The following is a 15,437-nucleotide window of genomic DNA, read 5'->3' as shown; positions in this document are numbered from 1 at the left end:
CTCTTAGCTCTTCGTTGCGTTCACGTCGTTATAATCGTTATTCATTTGCGATGATAATTAATTTTACAATTGTAAATGATGGTCAATTATTATATTGTGTTGCTTGTATTTGCCAGCAAGGCTCTTAGTGAGCGTTTTTCGTGGTGTGCAAATAACGATTGGCATTGGATGATGAGATAAGGCGACTGCAAATTTGAATGTTTTATTTGGAGGGAGCAGAGTTCATGGATGTGAGCATTTTCACGTTGTTGGTAGAATTATATTTGTATCACCATTTATTTAAGTTTTATTACGGGATTTGTCCATGAGTTAAAATTCATTTATATTATTATTATGAGATAAAACGACTACGTAGTTGTGTATTTTATACGGAAGAACAGCGAATGGCTGTGAGCATTTCAATGTTCTTGGTTTGAATTATATATAATTTATTATCACTTATTTAGGGATTAGTCCATTAATTAAAAATACATTTTTATTATTATTATGATGAGATAAAACGACTACATTGTTGTCTATGTTATATAGAGGGACAGAGTTAACGGATGCGAGCATTTTAATATCCTTGGTAGAATTATTTTTATTCGCAATTATTGAAGCTTTATTGCGGGATAAGTCCATTCATTAAAATGCATTTATATCATTAAAGGTTAAGCAAAGCAGCCCACCCTTGATATTTCACATAAAAAAATGTGGTGCACAAACTACAACAACCAACCCACACACACGATCCGTGTCGGCGCGCAGCCTTTACAATACAAACAAAATCGATGCAGCGGGCAACGTTTCAGGCAACGGTCCTTTCTCAGTAACTATGACAAAGAACACGTCCCGATGTATAACGCGCGCGGACACAAATCGGAGCGGGCCACAGAGTCATCACAACCAACGTGTTCATAATGCCATCAACAACAACAACAACACGAATTTAACTATTGTCCGTTTACAACTTTGACGGTCGATTTAAAGCTTTCGTGACTGCAGACTCTGTCTTCTCGACAGACCTGTTCTTCACCTGAGGACGGCTGCTTGCGTTGTGGCCGAAACGTCGTGAGAATTATTTTATTATGTTTTATTTTTATTATTTTATTATTTCCATTCTACGTGACTTTACCGAAAGAACCAAGAAGATGAACTTTGACGGTGCTGTTTGTTGCTCACCACTCGGCGTTTTGGGGCCCTTTTCTACCACTACCATTTGATATTTTACCAGATACGGTCCCACTGAGCTGCTATGTAGCTCTACTTCAGAAGCGACCCTGGTCACCACAAATGATAGCTCAACGAGGTGGGCTCATCGTCATCATCATCATCAGGGTCGGGATAGAACCCATGACCTCCTGTATACCAGGCGAGGTAGTTAACATCTCCACATACAGCAGGCGTCAGAATCGGAATCGGACCCATGACCTCCTGTAAACCAGGCGAGGTAGTTAACATCTCCTAGTTATCCCGTGTTGATGATGGGAGAGAGAGACGCAAACTCCAAATATACAGCAGCTGTCAGGGTCAGGATCGAACCCACGACCTCCTGTAGACCAGGCGAGGTAGTTAACATCTCCTAGCCACCGTGATGATGAGAGAGAGACACACAAACTCTACATATACAGCAGGCGTCAGAATCGGGATCGAACCCACGACCTCTTGTCGACCAGGCGAGGTAGTTAACATCTCCTAGCCACCGTGAAGATGATAGAGACACCAACTCTACATATACAGCAGGCGTCAGAATCGGAATCGGACCCATGACCTCCTGTAATCCAGGCGAGGTAGTTAACATCCCCTAGCCACCGTGATGAGAGAGAGAGAGACACACGCAAACTCCAAATATACAGCAGCAGGCGTCAGGGTCGGGATCGAACCCACGACCTCCTGTAGACCAGGCGAGGTAGTTAACATCTCCTAGCCACCGTGATGATGATGATGAGAGAGACACGCAAACTCCATATATACAGCAGGCGTCAGGGTCGGGATCGAACCCACGACCTCCTGTAGACCAGGCGAGGTAGTTAACATCTCCTAGCCACCGTAATGATGATGATGAGAGAGACACGCAAACTCCATATATACAGCAGGCGTCAGGGTCGGGATCGAACCCACGACCTCCTGTATACCAGGCGAGGTAGTTAACATCTCCTAGCCACCGACTCCTTGACGCTCGCCCGCTGTAGACGGCGCAAAGCCTCGTCAGTGACTCTGAGCGCGACATCCGTGCAGGAGAGGAGGGCGCTGAGAGATATGTCACGTGTGCGGCTTTCAGAACCAATGTTATGATTCGTAATTGTTGGAGGGGGGGGGGTGAAGGGGCTGATCGGGAGACGCTGAGTGCCCCCCCCTCCCTCCGCCGTGGCTCTACACAGAACGTAGTCGGGGCCACAACTGCACAACATCGGCCACGCGAATTGGAGAAATTAATTTCCGAAATTCACGACGAAATCAACGCGGTGGTTCTTCTTATTGTTCTTAACCTGGGGCTGCACGATGCACCCCCTGGGGGTGCGAGATGTCCCTTTCTGGGGGCTGGCGAGACGTGGGCAGATTTTTTTTTGAAGGTCAATCATCGCAAATACAAATTGAGCACGGCGCATGTAAGTTACAACTTCACTTTGTTTCATCAAACCCCTACGTAGTTTCGATTTAAAGCTTTCGTGACTGCAGAGATTTATATTCTTGGTTCTTTCGGTAAAGTCACGTTGAAGGGAAATAATAAAATTCAAATTTTTATTTTTTTATTTCCCTTCTACGTGATTTTACCGAAAGAACCAAGAATATGAATCCCTACGTAGTTCTTAATATCGTAAAATGTTGTAACGATTGAGAACGAAAGGGGTGCAAGACTGCGGTGAAGGTTAAGAAGCACTGATGTAGACTGTTGTTGTTGCCTCTGTTAATGTTTTGTGGTGGGTGTTGTGGGGTGGGTGGGCGAGTGGTGGGGGGGGCAGATGGGTGGAAACTTTTTGTTGATTTGTTTTAGCTGCGCGTGTGCTTGCACCGACAACAAAAAAACAACAACACAAATGTAAAACCGCGTGAAAAAAAAAGCAAAGTAAACACGACGCAACCAAAAGAGATTTTCAAAATTTCCAGCGGAAATTAAAAAACATCTTTCCAGAGATTTTTTTTCCCGAACTAAATTCCACGTAAGTCTGGATTTAATATTCAAAGTTTCGCTTTCATCTTAATCATTGCAGCCAATTCTGCGGCCGTCTGGAACTCTCTGCCTTTGGATATTAGGAAGTCCACTGGGAGCGATCCGCTTTTTCATCATCTATATTGACAAACTAAATTTGTGTAACTGCTTTTGGTGCGTTTATTTTCTTGTACTTGCCCCACGCACCTCCTATTCAGCACGGTTGGCTACGTACGGTGCGAAAGAGGTTCAACGCACACACACACTACACTATACACTACAATTCAGCACCGAAGGCTTTCGTGACCAACGTTATGATTAATACAAAACAAATGTTCTAGGTCAGATCGCGTCAGTGAAAATATCTGTCGTTAAAAACCCTCCTTTGCCCGACACTGCCAATTAATGAAGCTGCCACGTGGTAAACAAACGTGCTAATTTATTAATGGGCTGTACCGGGTGGTGGAGGGTTAAACGACACACAATATTACGTACGCGATCTTATCCCCCCCTCTCCCCGCCCAAAAATAATTTTACTTCTAAATCGCAAACAAATATTAATGATTCGTAATTACATTTGGAAGGGGGTATCACTTTAAAACCTTGCTCGCTTTTCGGTTCTGGTGAAAAAAACCGAGCTAGTGGGCCTTGGTAAACTAAAACATAGTTTAGTTTAGACTTGACAGGCGTGACGAACTTAAAACCGATTTGACTGGATGAGACGAAGCGGTCAGTCTCGAGAAGTCGAAAGGCAATCAGACACATTCTAGATTTGAAGCTTTCGTGACTGCAAGGATTCATACGCTCATGTTTTTTCGGTAAAGTCACGTAAAAAATCTAAAAAATCCTCTCTCTTTACTTGATACAGCAATCGTTGATACAGCAATCGTGCTGTGACGGTTCCACCTGAAGACGGAAGCTTGTGTTGCCTCCGAAACGTCGTGATTTTTTATTTTACTTTATTAATTAAAATTGTATTTGTTACCTACGTGACTTTACCGCAAAAAACCTAAGAGTATGAATCAGACACATTTCAGAAATATCTGGAGAGAAAGGCAAAACATCCACACTCACCACCAGACCTGGCTCCCAGTTCCTTCCACGTGTCTCGCAGTAGTAGCACGTGTCTATACAGCAGCAGAACGTGTCTCGCCGTGTCTCTCAGCGGCTAAGAGACTCGCTCGCTCACTCGCTCGCTGGCGACACAGCGACAAGCTTCAGAGCGTCGAGTGGAGTTGTCCGATGGCGATTCTGATGCTGACGATGACGATGATGACGGTGCTGACGATGATGCTGATGAATTGAAATCTGATTACGGTGACGACGTCGATGATGATGATGATAATAACGGCAACGATTCCAGCATCGCCGCTGTATCGTGACGACGATCCCCGCAAGAAAAGGTGGCGACGATGACGACGACGATGATGACGATGACAGAGAACCGAGTGCCTTGGAGACCATGGTGGAGGGAACGAACTCAGACTCAGCGGCTCCCTCTCCCCCCTTCTCTCTCTCTCTATCTCTTTTTTTAAAACAATTTTTTAAAATAATGCTAATATTTAAAATAAAGAGATTTGTATCACTCTCTCTCTCCCCCCTCTCTCTCCCTCTCTATCTATTTAGTTTTTTTTAAACAAATTTGTTTTTCAATAATGGTAATATTTAAAACAAATAGATTTTGTATCGCTCTCTCCCCCCTCTCTCTTCCTCCCTCTCCCCCTCTCTCTCTTTTTTTAAACAATTTTTTTTAAAATAATGGTAATAATATTTAAAACAAATAGATTTTGTGTCACTCTCTTTCCCCCCTCTCTCTTCCTCTCTCTCTCCCGACGACTGAAACGGCCGCTGCTTAATGGCAAAGGGGCCTTCCGAACTAAAGGAGGTCGTTCCCACGACCCACGGTGACTCACGGCGCCGGGGTTAATTCCGTTTGATTCCCACGGCTGGGTGACTCCGTCCTTCCAACGAAAGCGGGCTGAGTGATACGGGGAATCCAGGACGCGCTGCGGTCAGATTTCGCCGATTTCACAGAACTCGGTCCAACGACACAAAACTGGTTTCGACCAATACGCGGCGCACACCTACTTACCTGCCTTTCCCACACACAGACCCACCGTGTTCACACGCTCACACTTGTTTACATGTACAGGGCTACTGGCGTAAATTTCCGACGATTTCAAATCGATTAATCGCAATTTTAAACAATGCGATTAGCAAAATCGCAAAGGCATGACGATTTTTTTGCGATTTGAAAAGTCATATTACTTTCTTATTTGGATTGCTTTATTTTTTATTGTTATTATAACTTTATGTATTTAGCTTAACAATTGTTCTATGTTTGATTGTTCTATTTCAATTAAGACATATTAATAAATACATGTTGGAAGCAATTCATATATGTTAAGTTCTCACCCTTGCATTAGAATCAGAGGTCGCAACTGGGTACCCGGGTACGGGTAGCCGTTTGCGACCCTGGTGCGGCCGGGTACGGGTACGGGTAGACCGTGAGTCACTGGTGAGTCACCGTTTGTCACTCATTTCCCAACGTCTTGTCTCTTCTCACAATTCAAGTTGCTAGAATCAACCCACCCGCGCCTGCAACATGGCTTCATCCCAGAGGTCGCAATCAGGTACCCGATACCCGTGCCCTACTGGCCGGGTACGGGTACGGCTGGGTACGGGTATCGGGTACCAGATTGCGACCCTGGTGCGGCCGGGTACGGGTACGGGTAAGGAATCAAAACCCGTTTGCGAACTCTGATTAGCATGTCTAGAGCAGTTCGTATCTTGATGGTATCACGTGGTAATGCTCCATCGCGTGTTTTAAATCTAATACACAGCGAATCAAATCGCAGTAAGTGTCAAGAAAAATCGCAATTAGATATTGTACCCCAAATAGTTTGATTGTTCTATTTCAATTAAACCATTTTAATAAATCCATGTTGGAAGCATTAGCATCCTTGCATTCGAATATATAGAGCGGTTCATACGTTGATGGTATCACGTGGTGATGCAACATCGCTTGTTTGAAATCTATTACACAGCGAATATTGAACTGAAGCACCGCAAATCAAATCGCAAAAAGTGTCAAGAAAAATCTCAACTAGATCATGTCCCCAAAATCGTTCATCCCTAACCCCACCCCCCTCTGAATCAAGGAGGACGACGACGAATTCGACCTCAACTACTCATACGACGACGACAACAACTCCACGGAGTTACCGAACAACCTCCTGGCCGCAATCGTCGACGCCCCGGGGTGCACCGGCTGGCTTCAAGACTCGGCCATGAGTCTCGTTCCCATCGTGTACGCGGCCGTGGCGCTCGCCGGGATCGCCGGTCACCTCCCGCTGCTGCTCGTGCTCGCGCGAGGCCCACGCACCAGCACGCGGCTGCACCTGCTGCACCTCGCCGCTTGCGACGTCCTCTTCCTCGCCATGCTGCCCGTGCAGGCGGCGATGCGCGGCGCGGAGCGGTGGAGCCACGGGGAGATTTGCTGCAGGTGAGGAAGGGTCGGTCGGTCGGTTGGCACGGTCGGATACGTACGGTGCGAAAGAAGTTCGACGCACGTGCGTTGCGTGATGCGCGGGTGTTTCTGCTACCCCCCCCCACCAAACCCACCCTACCAAACCTCCCCCCACCAAACCCCCCCCCCAAACCCACCCCACCAAACCCACCCCACCAAACCCACCCCACCAAACCCACCCCCACCAAACCCACCCCCCCAAACCCACCCCCACCAAACCCCCCCCACCAAACCCACCCCACCAAACCCCCCCCACCAAACCCCCCCCACCAAACCCACCCCACCAAACCCCCCCCACCAAACCCACCCCCACCAAACCCACTCCCCCAAACCCACCCCCACCAAACCCCCCCCCACCAAACCCACCCCACCAAACCCCCCCCACCAAACCCCCCCCACCAAACCCACCCCACCAAACCCCCCCCCCACCAAACCCACCCCCCCAAACCCACCCCCCCAAACCCACCCCCCCAAACCCACCCCCCCAAACCCACCCCCCCAAACCCTCCCCACCAAACCCCCCCCACCAAACCCACCCCCACCAAACCCCCCCCCCCAAACCCACCCCCCCCAAACCCACCCCACCAAACCCACCCCCCCAAACCCACCCCCACCAAACCCACCCCCCCAAACCCACCCCCCCAAACCCACCCCCCCAAACCCACCCCCCCCAAACCCACCCCCCCCAAACCCACCCCCCCAAACCCACCCCCCCAAACCCACCCCACCAAACCCACCCCCCCAAACCCACCCCCACCAAACCCACCCCCCAAACCCTCCCCACCAAACCCCCCACACCAAACCCACCCCCACCAAACCCACCCCCCCACAACCCACCCCCCCCAAACCCACCCCCCCAAACCCACCCCACGAAACCCACCCCCCCCAAACCCACCCCACCAAACCCACCCCCCCAAACCCACCCCCACCAAACCCACCCCACCAAACCCACCCCCCCAAACCCACCCCCACCAAACCCACCCCCACCAAACCCACCCCCCCCAAACCCACCCCCCCAAACCCACCCCCCCAAACCCTCCCCACCAAACCCCCCCCCACCAAACCCACCCCCCCAAACCCACCCCCCCAAACCCACCCCCCAAACCCACCCCACCAAACCCACCCCCCCAAACCCACCCCACCAAACCCACCCCCCCAAACCCACCCCCACCAAACCCACCCCACCAAACCCACCCCCCCCAAACCCACCCCCACCAAACCCACCCCCCCAAACCCACCCCCCCAAACCCACCCCCACCAAACCCACCGCCCCAAACCCACCCCCCCAAACCCACCCCACCAAACCCACCCCCACCAAACCCACCCCCCCAAACCCACCCCCCCAAACCCACCCCCACCAAACCCACCGCCCCAAACCCACCCCCCCAAACCCACCCCCACCAAACCCACCCCCACCAAACCCACCGCCCCAAACCCACCCCGCCAAACCCCCCCCACCAAACCCCCCCCACCAAACCCACCCCACCAAACCCACCCCACCAAACCCACCCCCCCAAACCCACCCCCACCAAACCCACCGCCCCAAACCCACCCCCCCAAACCCACCCCCACCAAACCCACCCCACCAAACCCCCCCACCAAACCCCCCCCACCAAACCCACCCCACCAAACCCCCCCCACCAAACCCCCCCCACCAAACCCCCCCCACCAAACCCACCCCCCCAAACCCACCCCCACCAAACCCACCCCCCCAAACCCACCCCCCCAAACCCACCCCCCCCAAACCCACCCCCCCAAACCCTCCCCACCAAACCCCCCCCACCAAACCCCCCCCACCAAACCCACCCCCACCAAACCCACCCCCCCCAAACCACCCCCCCAAACCCACCCCCCCAAACTCACCCCCCCAAACCCTCCCCACCAAACCCCCCCCCACCAAACCCACCCCCCCAAACCCACCCCCCCCAAACCCACCCCACCAAACCCACCCCCCCAAACCCACCCCACCAAACCCACCCCCCCAAACCCACCCCCCCAAACCCACCCCCCCAAACCCACCCCACCAAACCCACCCCCCCAAACCCCCCCCACCAAACCCCCCCCACCAAACCCACCCCCCCAAACCCACCCCACCAAACCCACCCCCCCAAACCCACCCCACCAAACCCACCCCCCAAAACCCACCCCCCCAAACCCACCCCCCCAAACCCACCCCCCCAAACCCACCCCCCCAAACCCACCCCACCAAACCCACCCCTCCAAACCCACCCCACCAAACCCACCCCCCCAAACCCACCCCACCAAACCCACCCCCCCAAACCCACCCCACCAAACCCACCCCCCCCAAACCCTCCCCACCAAACCCACCCCCCCAAACCCACCCCCCCAAACCCACCCCCCCAAACCCACCCTACCAAACCCACCCCCCCAAACCCTCCCCACCAAACCCACCCCACCAAACCCACCCCCAACCAAACCCCCCCCCCAAACCCACCCCCCCAAACCCACCCCCCCAAACCCACCCCCCCAAACCCACCCTCCCAAACCCTCCCCACCAAACCCACCCCACCAAACCCACCCCCCCAAGCCCACCCCCCCAAGCCCACCCCCCCAAACCCACCCCCCCAAACCCCCCCCCCATGCCCACCCCCCCCAAACCCCCCCCCCCAAACCCACCCCCCCAAGCCCACCCCCCCAAGCCCACCCCCCCCAAACCCACCCCACCAAACCCACCCCCCCAAACCCTCCCCACCAAACCCACCCCCCCAAACCCACCCCCCCAAACCCTCCCCCCCAAGCCCACCCCCCCAAACCCACCCCACCAAACCCACCCCCCCAAACCCACCCCCCCAAGCCCACCCCCCCCAAACCCACCCCACCAAACCCACCCCCCCAAACCCTCCCCACCAAACCCACCCCCCCAAACCCACCCCCCCAAGCCCACCCCCCCAAACCCCCCCCCCCAAGCCCACCCCCCCCCAAACCCTCCCCACCAAACCCACCCCCCCAAACCCTCCCCCCCAAGCCCACCCCCCCAAACCCACCCCCCCCAAACCCACCCCACCAAACCCACCCCCCCAAACCCACCCCCCCAAACCCACCCCACCAAACCCACCCCCCCAAGCCCACCCCCCCAAACCCACCCCACCAAACCCACCCCCCCAAACCCACCCCCCCAAACCCACCCCACCAAACCCCCCCACCAAACCCACCCCCCCAAACCCCCCCCCCCCACCAAACCCACCCCACCAAACCCACCCAGTAAAGCAGACAAAGACAAAGACGAAGATCCCCCGTGTAGCCTTGACACACTGTTGGAGCAAGTGCTGTTGGCGAGCACGTGGAGTGGCCTGTGAATATCTCCTTGCTTCCGCTGTTGTTGTTGTTGTGTTGTGGTTGTGGTTGTTGTGTTGTTGTTGTGGTTGTTGTGCTTGTGGTTGTTGTTGCGGTTGTTGTGCTTGTTGTTGTGGTTGTTGTGGTTGTTGTTATAGTGCTTGTTGTGGTTGTTGTGGTTGTTGTGCTTGTTTTGCTTGTGGTTGTTGTTGTTGTGGTTGTTGTGCTTGTTGTGCTTGTGGTTGTTGTTGTTGTGCTTGTGGTTGTTGTGGTTGTGGTTGTTGTGCTTGTTGTTGTGGTTGTTGTGGGTGGAGCCAGCACCAGCGCGGGTTTGATGGAACGTCGCACGCCTGTCAAACTTTCTCATTCTCCCACCTCGCGTGTCGAGGAGATGACGTTACCCACACCCCCCCCCCCCAAGGAGGTGACGTTACCCCCCCCACCCCCACCCCCCCCAGGAGGTGACGTTGCCCCCCCCCACCCCCACCCGCCCAAGCGGTAGTGTAGCGGGTTAGCGCTATGAACCCGGTCCTGGGCCTCCTCTAGGTCGACTCAGCCTCAAAAGAGTAGCTGGTGCGGCGGTGTGTTGTAAACATCGCCACTGGGGAGACAAAGGCGGCCGGGCGTGGTGCTGGCCACCCACCCCCTCGCGTGCCGTGCCGGCCTACACAGGTGCCGCTCGCTAACAGCACTTGCCCCAACACTCTGTGCAGGCTATGCGGGCGATCTGTGGCTTTGTACTCTCCTTGGCTCGCGTGATGCAGCGGGGGGGGGGGGGTACGTTGAACTTCTTCCGCACCGTACGTAGCCAAATTGGGTGTGGACCGCTAACCTGGCCGTAGTCACCCTGAGTGAACCCTCCTCCCTCCCTCCCTCCTCCCTTCCCCCTTCCTCTCTCTCTTTTCCCTCCCTCCACCCCTCTCCCATCCCCCTCCCCCATCTTCCCTCCTCCCTCCCTCCCCACTCCCTCCTCCTCCTCCTCCCTCCCCCCTCCCTCCTCCTTCCCCCCTCCCTGCCCCCTCCCTCCTCCCTCCCCCCTCCCTCCTCCCTCCCCCCTCCCTCCCTCCTCCACCCTCCTCCCCCCTCCCTCCTCCTCCCTCCTCCTTTCCTCCTCCACCTCCCTCCCTCTTCCATCCCTTCCCCCTCCCTCCCTCCTCCCTCCCCCTCCCTCTACCCCCCCCCTCCTCCCTCTACCTCCCCCCTCCCCCTCCACCTGGTGCAGTCTCCTGGGCGGCCTCTTCAGCACCAACCTGTGTGGTGCCTCCCTCATGCTCCCCCCCTCCCTCTACCCTCCCTCCCTCTACCACCCCCTACCTCCCCTCCCCCTCCCCCCGCTGACAGTCTCCTGGGCGGCCTCTTCAGCACCAACCTGTGTGGTGCCTCCCTGATGCTCGCCGCCCTCGGGGTCGACCGCTACCTGGCCGTGGTGCGCGCGCGGGGCTGGGCGCGCGCGCCGCGAGCCGCCGCGCGGCGCGTGCACGCCACGTGCGCGGGCGCGTGGCTCGCGGCGCTGCTGATGAGCGCGCCCAGCTTCGCCAACTACCGCGTGCTCGCGGGCGAGTGCGTGTACGGCAACGAGAGTGGCAAGGCTACGGTGCGGCTGTTGCAGGTGAGTTGTGTGTGTGTGTGTTTGTGTGTGTTTGTTTGTGTGTGTGTGTCTGTGTGTTTGTGTGTGTGTGTTTGTGTGTGTGTGTTTGTGTGTGTGTTTGTGTGTGTGTGTTTGTGTGTGTTTGTCTGTGTGTTTGTGTGTTTGTGTGTGTGTGTCTGTGTGTTTGTGTGTCTGTGTGTGTGTGTCTGTGTGTGTCGGAGGGCGGAGGAGCGACGCTCACAACAACGAGCGGAGCGCCGGGTGGATAAAGCACAGCGAGTTGGTACAGTAGGGGGCACAGGTGGTGCATCAGCCAGTCATCTCGGTCATCTCAGTCAGTCGACCCGTGGCACCTGCTGGGTCTGCCCCGTGACCTCCTGCCAGCGGGCGTTCGACACTTCACGTGGCCTGAAGGTGCACATGGCCTGGCACAAGCGTCGTGGTGACGTCACCGCCACTTAGTGGCGAATGGCGGTTGTTGTCGTTGTGTGTGTCTGTGTGTGTGTCTGTCTGTGTCTGTCTGTGTGTCTGTCTCTGTCTGTGTGTGTGTGCGAGGGAGCGGTAGTGTAGCGGTTAGTGCGCTGCGCTACGAACCCGGCCACCCGAGTTCGATTCCCGCTCACGGTCAACACCCAGTGACGATTATCTGAACCGGTTCTGAAACTCCCTTAGGTCGACTCAGCCTCAAATCAGTACCTGGTACGATGCCTAAAAAGGCGGCCGGGCGTGTTGCTGGCCACCCACCCCTCGTGTGCCACAGTGTCTACCTTCATAGGTGCTCGCTAACAGCACTTGCCCCAACAGTCTGTTAAGGCTACACGGGGGATCTTTGTCTATCGTCCATAAACCCCCACCCCCCACCCTCTCTGCTGTCCCCCCCACCCCCATCCCCTCTGTTGTCCCCCCCCACCCCCATCCCCTCTGTTGTCCCCCCCCCCATTCCCCCCCCCCACCCCCCACCCTCTCTGTTGTCCCACTCCCCCCCCACCCCCCACCCCCACACCCTCTGCTGTCCCCCCCACTCTCCCCCCCCCCCTCTCTGCTCTCCCCTCCCCCCACCCTCCCCGCTCTCCAGGTGCTGGGCTCGTGCGTGCTCCCTGGAGCCATCATGAGCTTCTGCTACGGCAGCATCGCGTGGCGGCTGCTGCGGCTGAGAGACGCGCGGCGTCAACGCGCCCTGCGCATCGTCTACGCCGCGGTGGTCGCCTTCGTGAGCTGCACGCTGCCCTACAACGCCGTGGCCCTGGTGGACGTCTACGCCTGGTCCTCCATCCCGCCCGGCAACTGCCAAGAGCAGACGCTCAGGTGAGCTACTTGGACGTGTCTGTGTGTGTTTCTGTGTGTGTGTTTCAGTGTGTGTGTTTCAGTGTGTGTGTCTGTGTGTTTCTGTGTCTGTGTGTTTCTGTGTCTGTGTGTTTCTGTGTCTGTGTGTTTCTGTGTGTGTGTTTCAGTGTGTGTGTTTCTGTGTGTGTGTTTCTGTGTGTGTGTGTGTTTCTGTGTGTGTTTCTGTGTGTGTGTGTTTCTGTGTCTGTGTGTGTGTGTCTGTGTGGGTGTGTGGTTGTGGTGTCAAGTGGGGAGCGGTGGTGTAGCGGTTAGCTCTACGCTGCGCTACGAACCTGGCGACGCGAGTTCGATTCCCGCTCATGGCCAAAATCAGTGAACCGGTCCTGGGCCTCCCCTAGGTCGACTCAGCCTTAAATGTGTACCTGGTGCGATGTGTAAACATCGCCACTGGGGAGACAAAGGCGGCCGGGTGTGGTGTTGGCCACCCAACCCCCTCGTGTTCCGTTCTGGCCTTCATAGGTGCTGCTCGCTAACAGCACTTGCCCCAACAGTCTGTTACAGGCTATACGGGGGATCTTTGTCTTTGGTGTGAAGGATAAAAGAAGAAAGAGCTTCATAGCTTATCGGATTTCCTTCCGATGATGATTGTTGTGTCTGCTCGTCAAGGATGTGTCAGGGTCGTCCTCTGTTGCCCAGCGCCCTTTGTGCTCCAGAGCCGCAGGTTTTGCTGACCCCTGATCGTGGTAAACTGAATTCTCATGGTAAATTGGACTTCCGTGGTAAACTGGATTCCCATGGTGAACTGAATTCCAACGGTAAATTGGACTTCCATGGTAAACTGGATTCCCATGGTGAACTGAATTCCAACGGTAAACTGGACTTCCGTGGTAAACTGAATTCCCATGGTAAATTGGACTTCCATGGTAAACTGAATTGCCATGGTAAATTGGACTTCCATGGTAACTGGATTCCCATGGTAATTTGGACTTCCATGGTAAACTGGACTCCCATACTAAACTGCATTTCCATGGTAAATTGGACTCCCATAGTAAACTGGACTCCCATCAACATTCAAAGAACCACAACGCAGTCCTTAAAGAGCCGCGTGCGGTTTACAGAGCCGCACTTTCTACCGACCCCTCATCATGATGACGACGATGATGATTTCGATTTAAAGCTTTCGTGACTGCAGGGATTCATCTTCTTGGTTCTTTCGGTAAAGTCACGTAGAAGGGAAGTAATAAAATAATAAAAATGAAACATATAATAAAATAATATATAAAATAATAAAAATCAAACATATAATAAAATAATATAATAATATTTTTTCATTATGTTTTATTTTTATTATTTTATTACTTCCCTTCCACGTGACTTTACCGAAAGAACCAAAAAGATGACGATGATGATGTTCATTGTAGTGAGACACTCAGATGACGATGATGATGATTACAACTTTTTTTTCTGGCCTGGACTTTTGCAGCTGTTTTAGACTAATTTCAGGGTGCTGATTCCAAATCTGATCTCAGATTTGCTCTATCACATCTAATTTTTATGCTATCGGCATACCCCATTTTCATTGATTTGCCCAAAATTAACTCTGTCACCTATGATTGCAAGTTGTTGCGAGTCAGTGACTGCTTTTATGGTGCTGTATTTTTAGGATAGCGTGTTTATAATCTAATTTTATGTAGATATCCACATTTATTTAATATTTTTCTTCCGCAGTTTTTATTGAAAATGCAATATTTGATATCTCAAAAAAACCTGACGTGATAGACAAAAACTGATGCCAGATTTGGAATCAGCACCTCAAAATTACCTTATGCCAGAAAAAGTGTGTTGACCAGTGTTATCATCACCACCACAGATCATCGTCGGGCAAGACAGACCTGTCACCACCACCACCACCACCACCACCGCCACCACAACAACTTCCTCCTCTTGTATCTGACTCCGCAGATTCACGGCCAATCTTGTCACGGAGGTGCTCGCGTACAGCCACTGCGCCATCCACCCCGTGCTGCACGCGTGCCTGAGCCGCGCCTTCCGCAAGCAGCTGCTCGCCATGCTGCTGCGGCCACCGGCGGCGTGGGGACGACGGCCACGGGGCCACAGGGCCACGGCCGCTGCCGGGCCCGCGTCCGAGGGGGGCTCGTCGGGCAAGACGGAGCTCTCCCTGTCTGCCCGTGACACCGTGCTGGTGCACACTGTGATCTGAGTGTGTGTGAGTGTGTCTCTCTCTCACTGCTGTGATCTGAGTGTGTGTGAGTGTGTCTCTCTCTCACTCACTGCTGTGATCTGAGTGTGTGTGAGTGTGTGTCTCTCACTGCTGTGATCTGAGTGTGTGTGAGTGTGTCTCTCTCACTACTGTGATCTGAGTGTGTGTGAGTGTGTCTCTCTCTCTCACTACTGTGATCTGAGTGTGTGTGAGTGTGTCTCTCTCTCACTCACTGCTGTGATCTGAGTGTGTGTGAGTGTGTCTCTCTCACTACTGTGATCTGAGTGTGTGTGAGTGTGTGTCTCTCACTGCTGTGATCTGAGTGTGTGTGAGTGTGTGTCTCTCTCACTGCTGTGATCTGAGTGTGTGTGAGTGTGTCTCTCACTCACTG

The 15,437-nt window shown here is 54.0% G+C and overlaps 1 protein-coding gene across 1 annotated transcript; it reads left to right on the top strand.

The window, feature by feature from the left end:
• The first annotated feature begins 2,481 nt into the window (after positions 1-2,481).
• LOC144736655 (C-X-C chemokine receptor type 3-like) lies at positions 2,482-15,150 on the top strand. The gene is made up of 5 exons (XM_078619227.1): positions 2,482-2,496; positions 6,292-6,635; positions 11,295-11,562; positions 12,617-12,846; positions 14,788-15,150. Exons 1-5 carry the CDS (start codon positions 2,482-2,484, stop codon positions 15,044-15,046), a joined length of 1,116 nt encoding a protein of 371 aa, XP_078475353.1. The 3' UTR covers positions 15,047-15,150.
• Positions 15,151-15,437: the final 287 nt, after the last annotated feature.

The sequence above is a fragment of the Lampetra planeri genome, chromosome 62, assembly GCF_965212315.1.
Source record: "Lampetra planeri chromosome 62, kcLamPlan1.2.h2, whole genome shotgun sequence".
NCBI lineage: Eukaryota > Metazoa > Chordata > Hyperoartia > Petromyzontiformes > Petromyzontidae > Lampetra > Lampetra planeri.
This window is presented reverse-complemented; position numbering and strand designations above follow the sequence as displayed.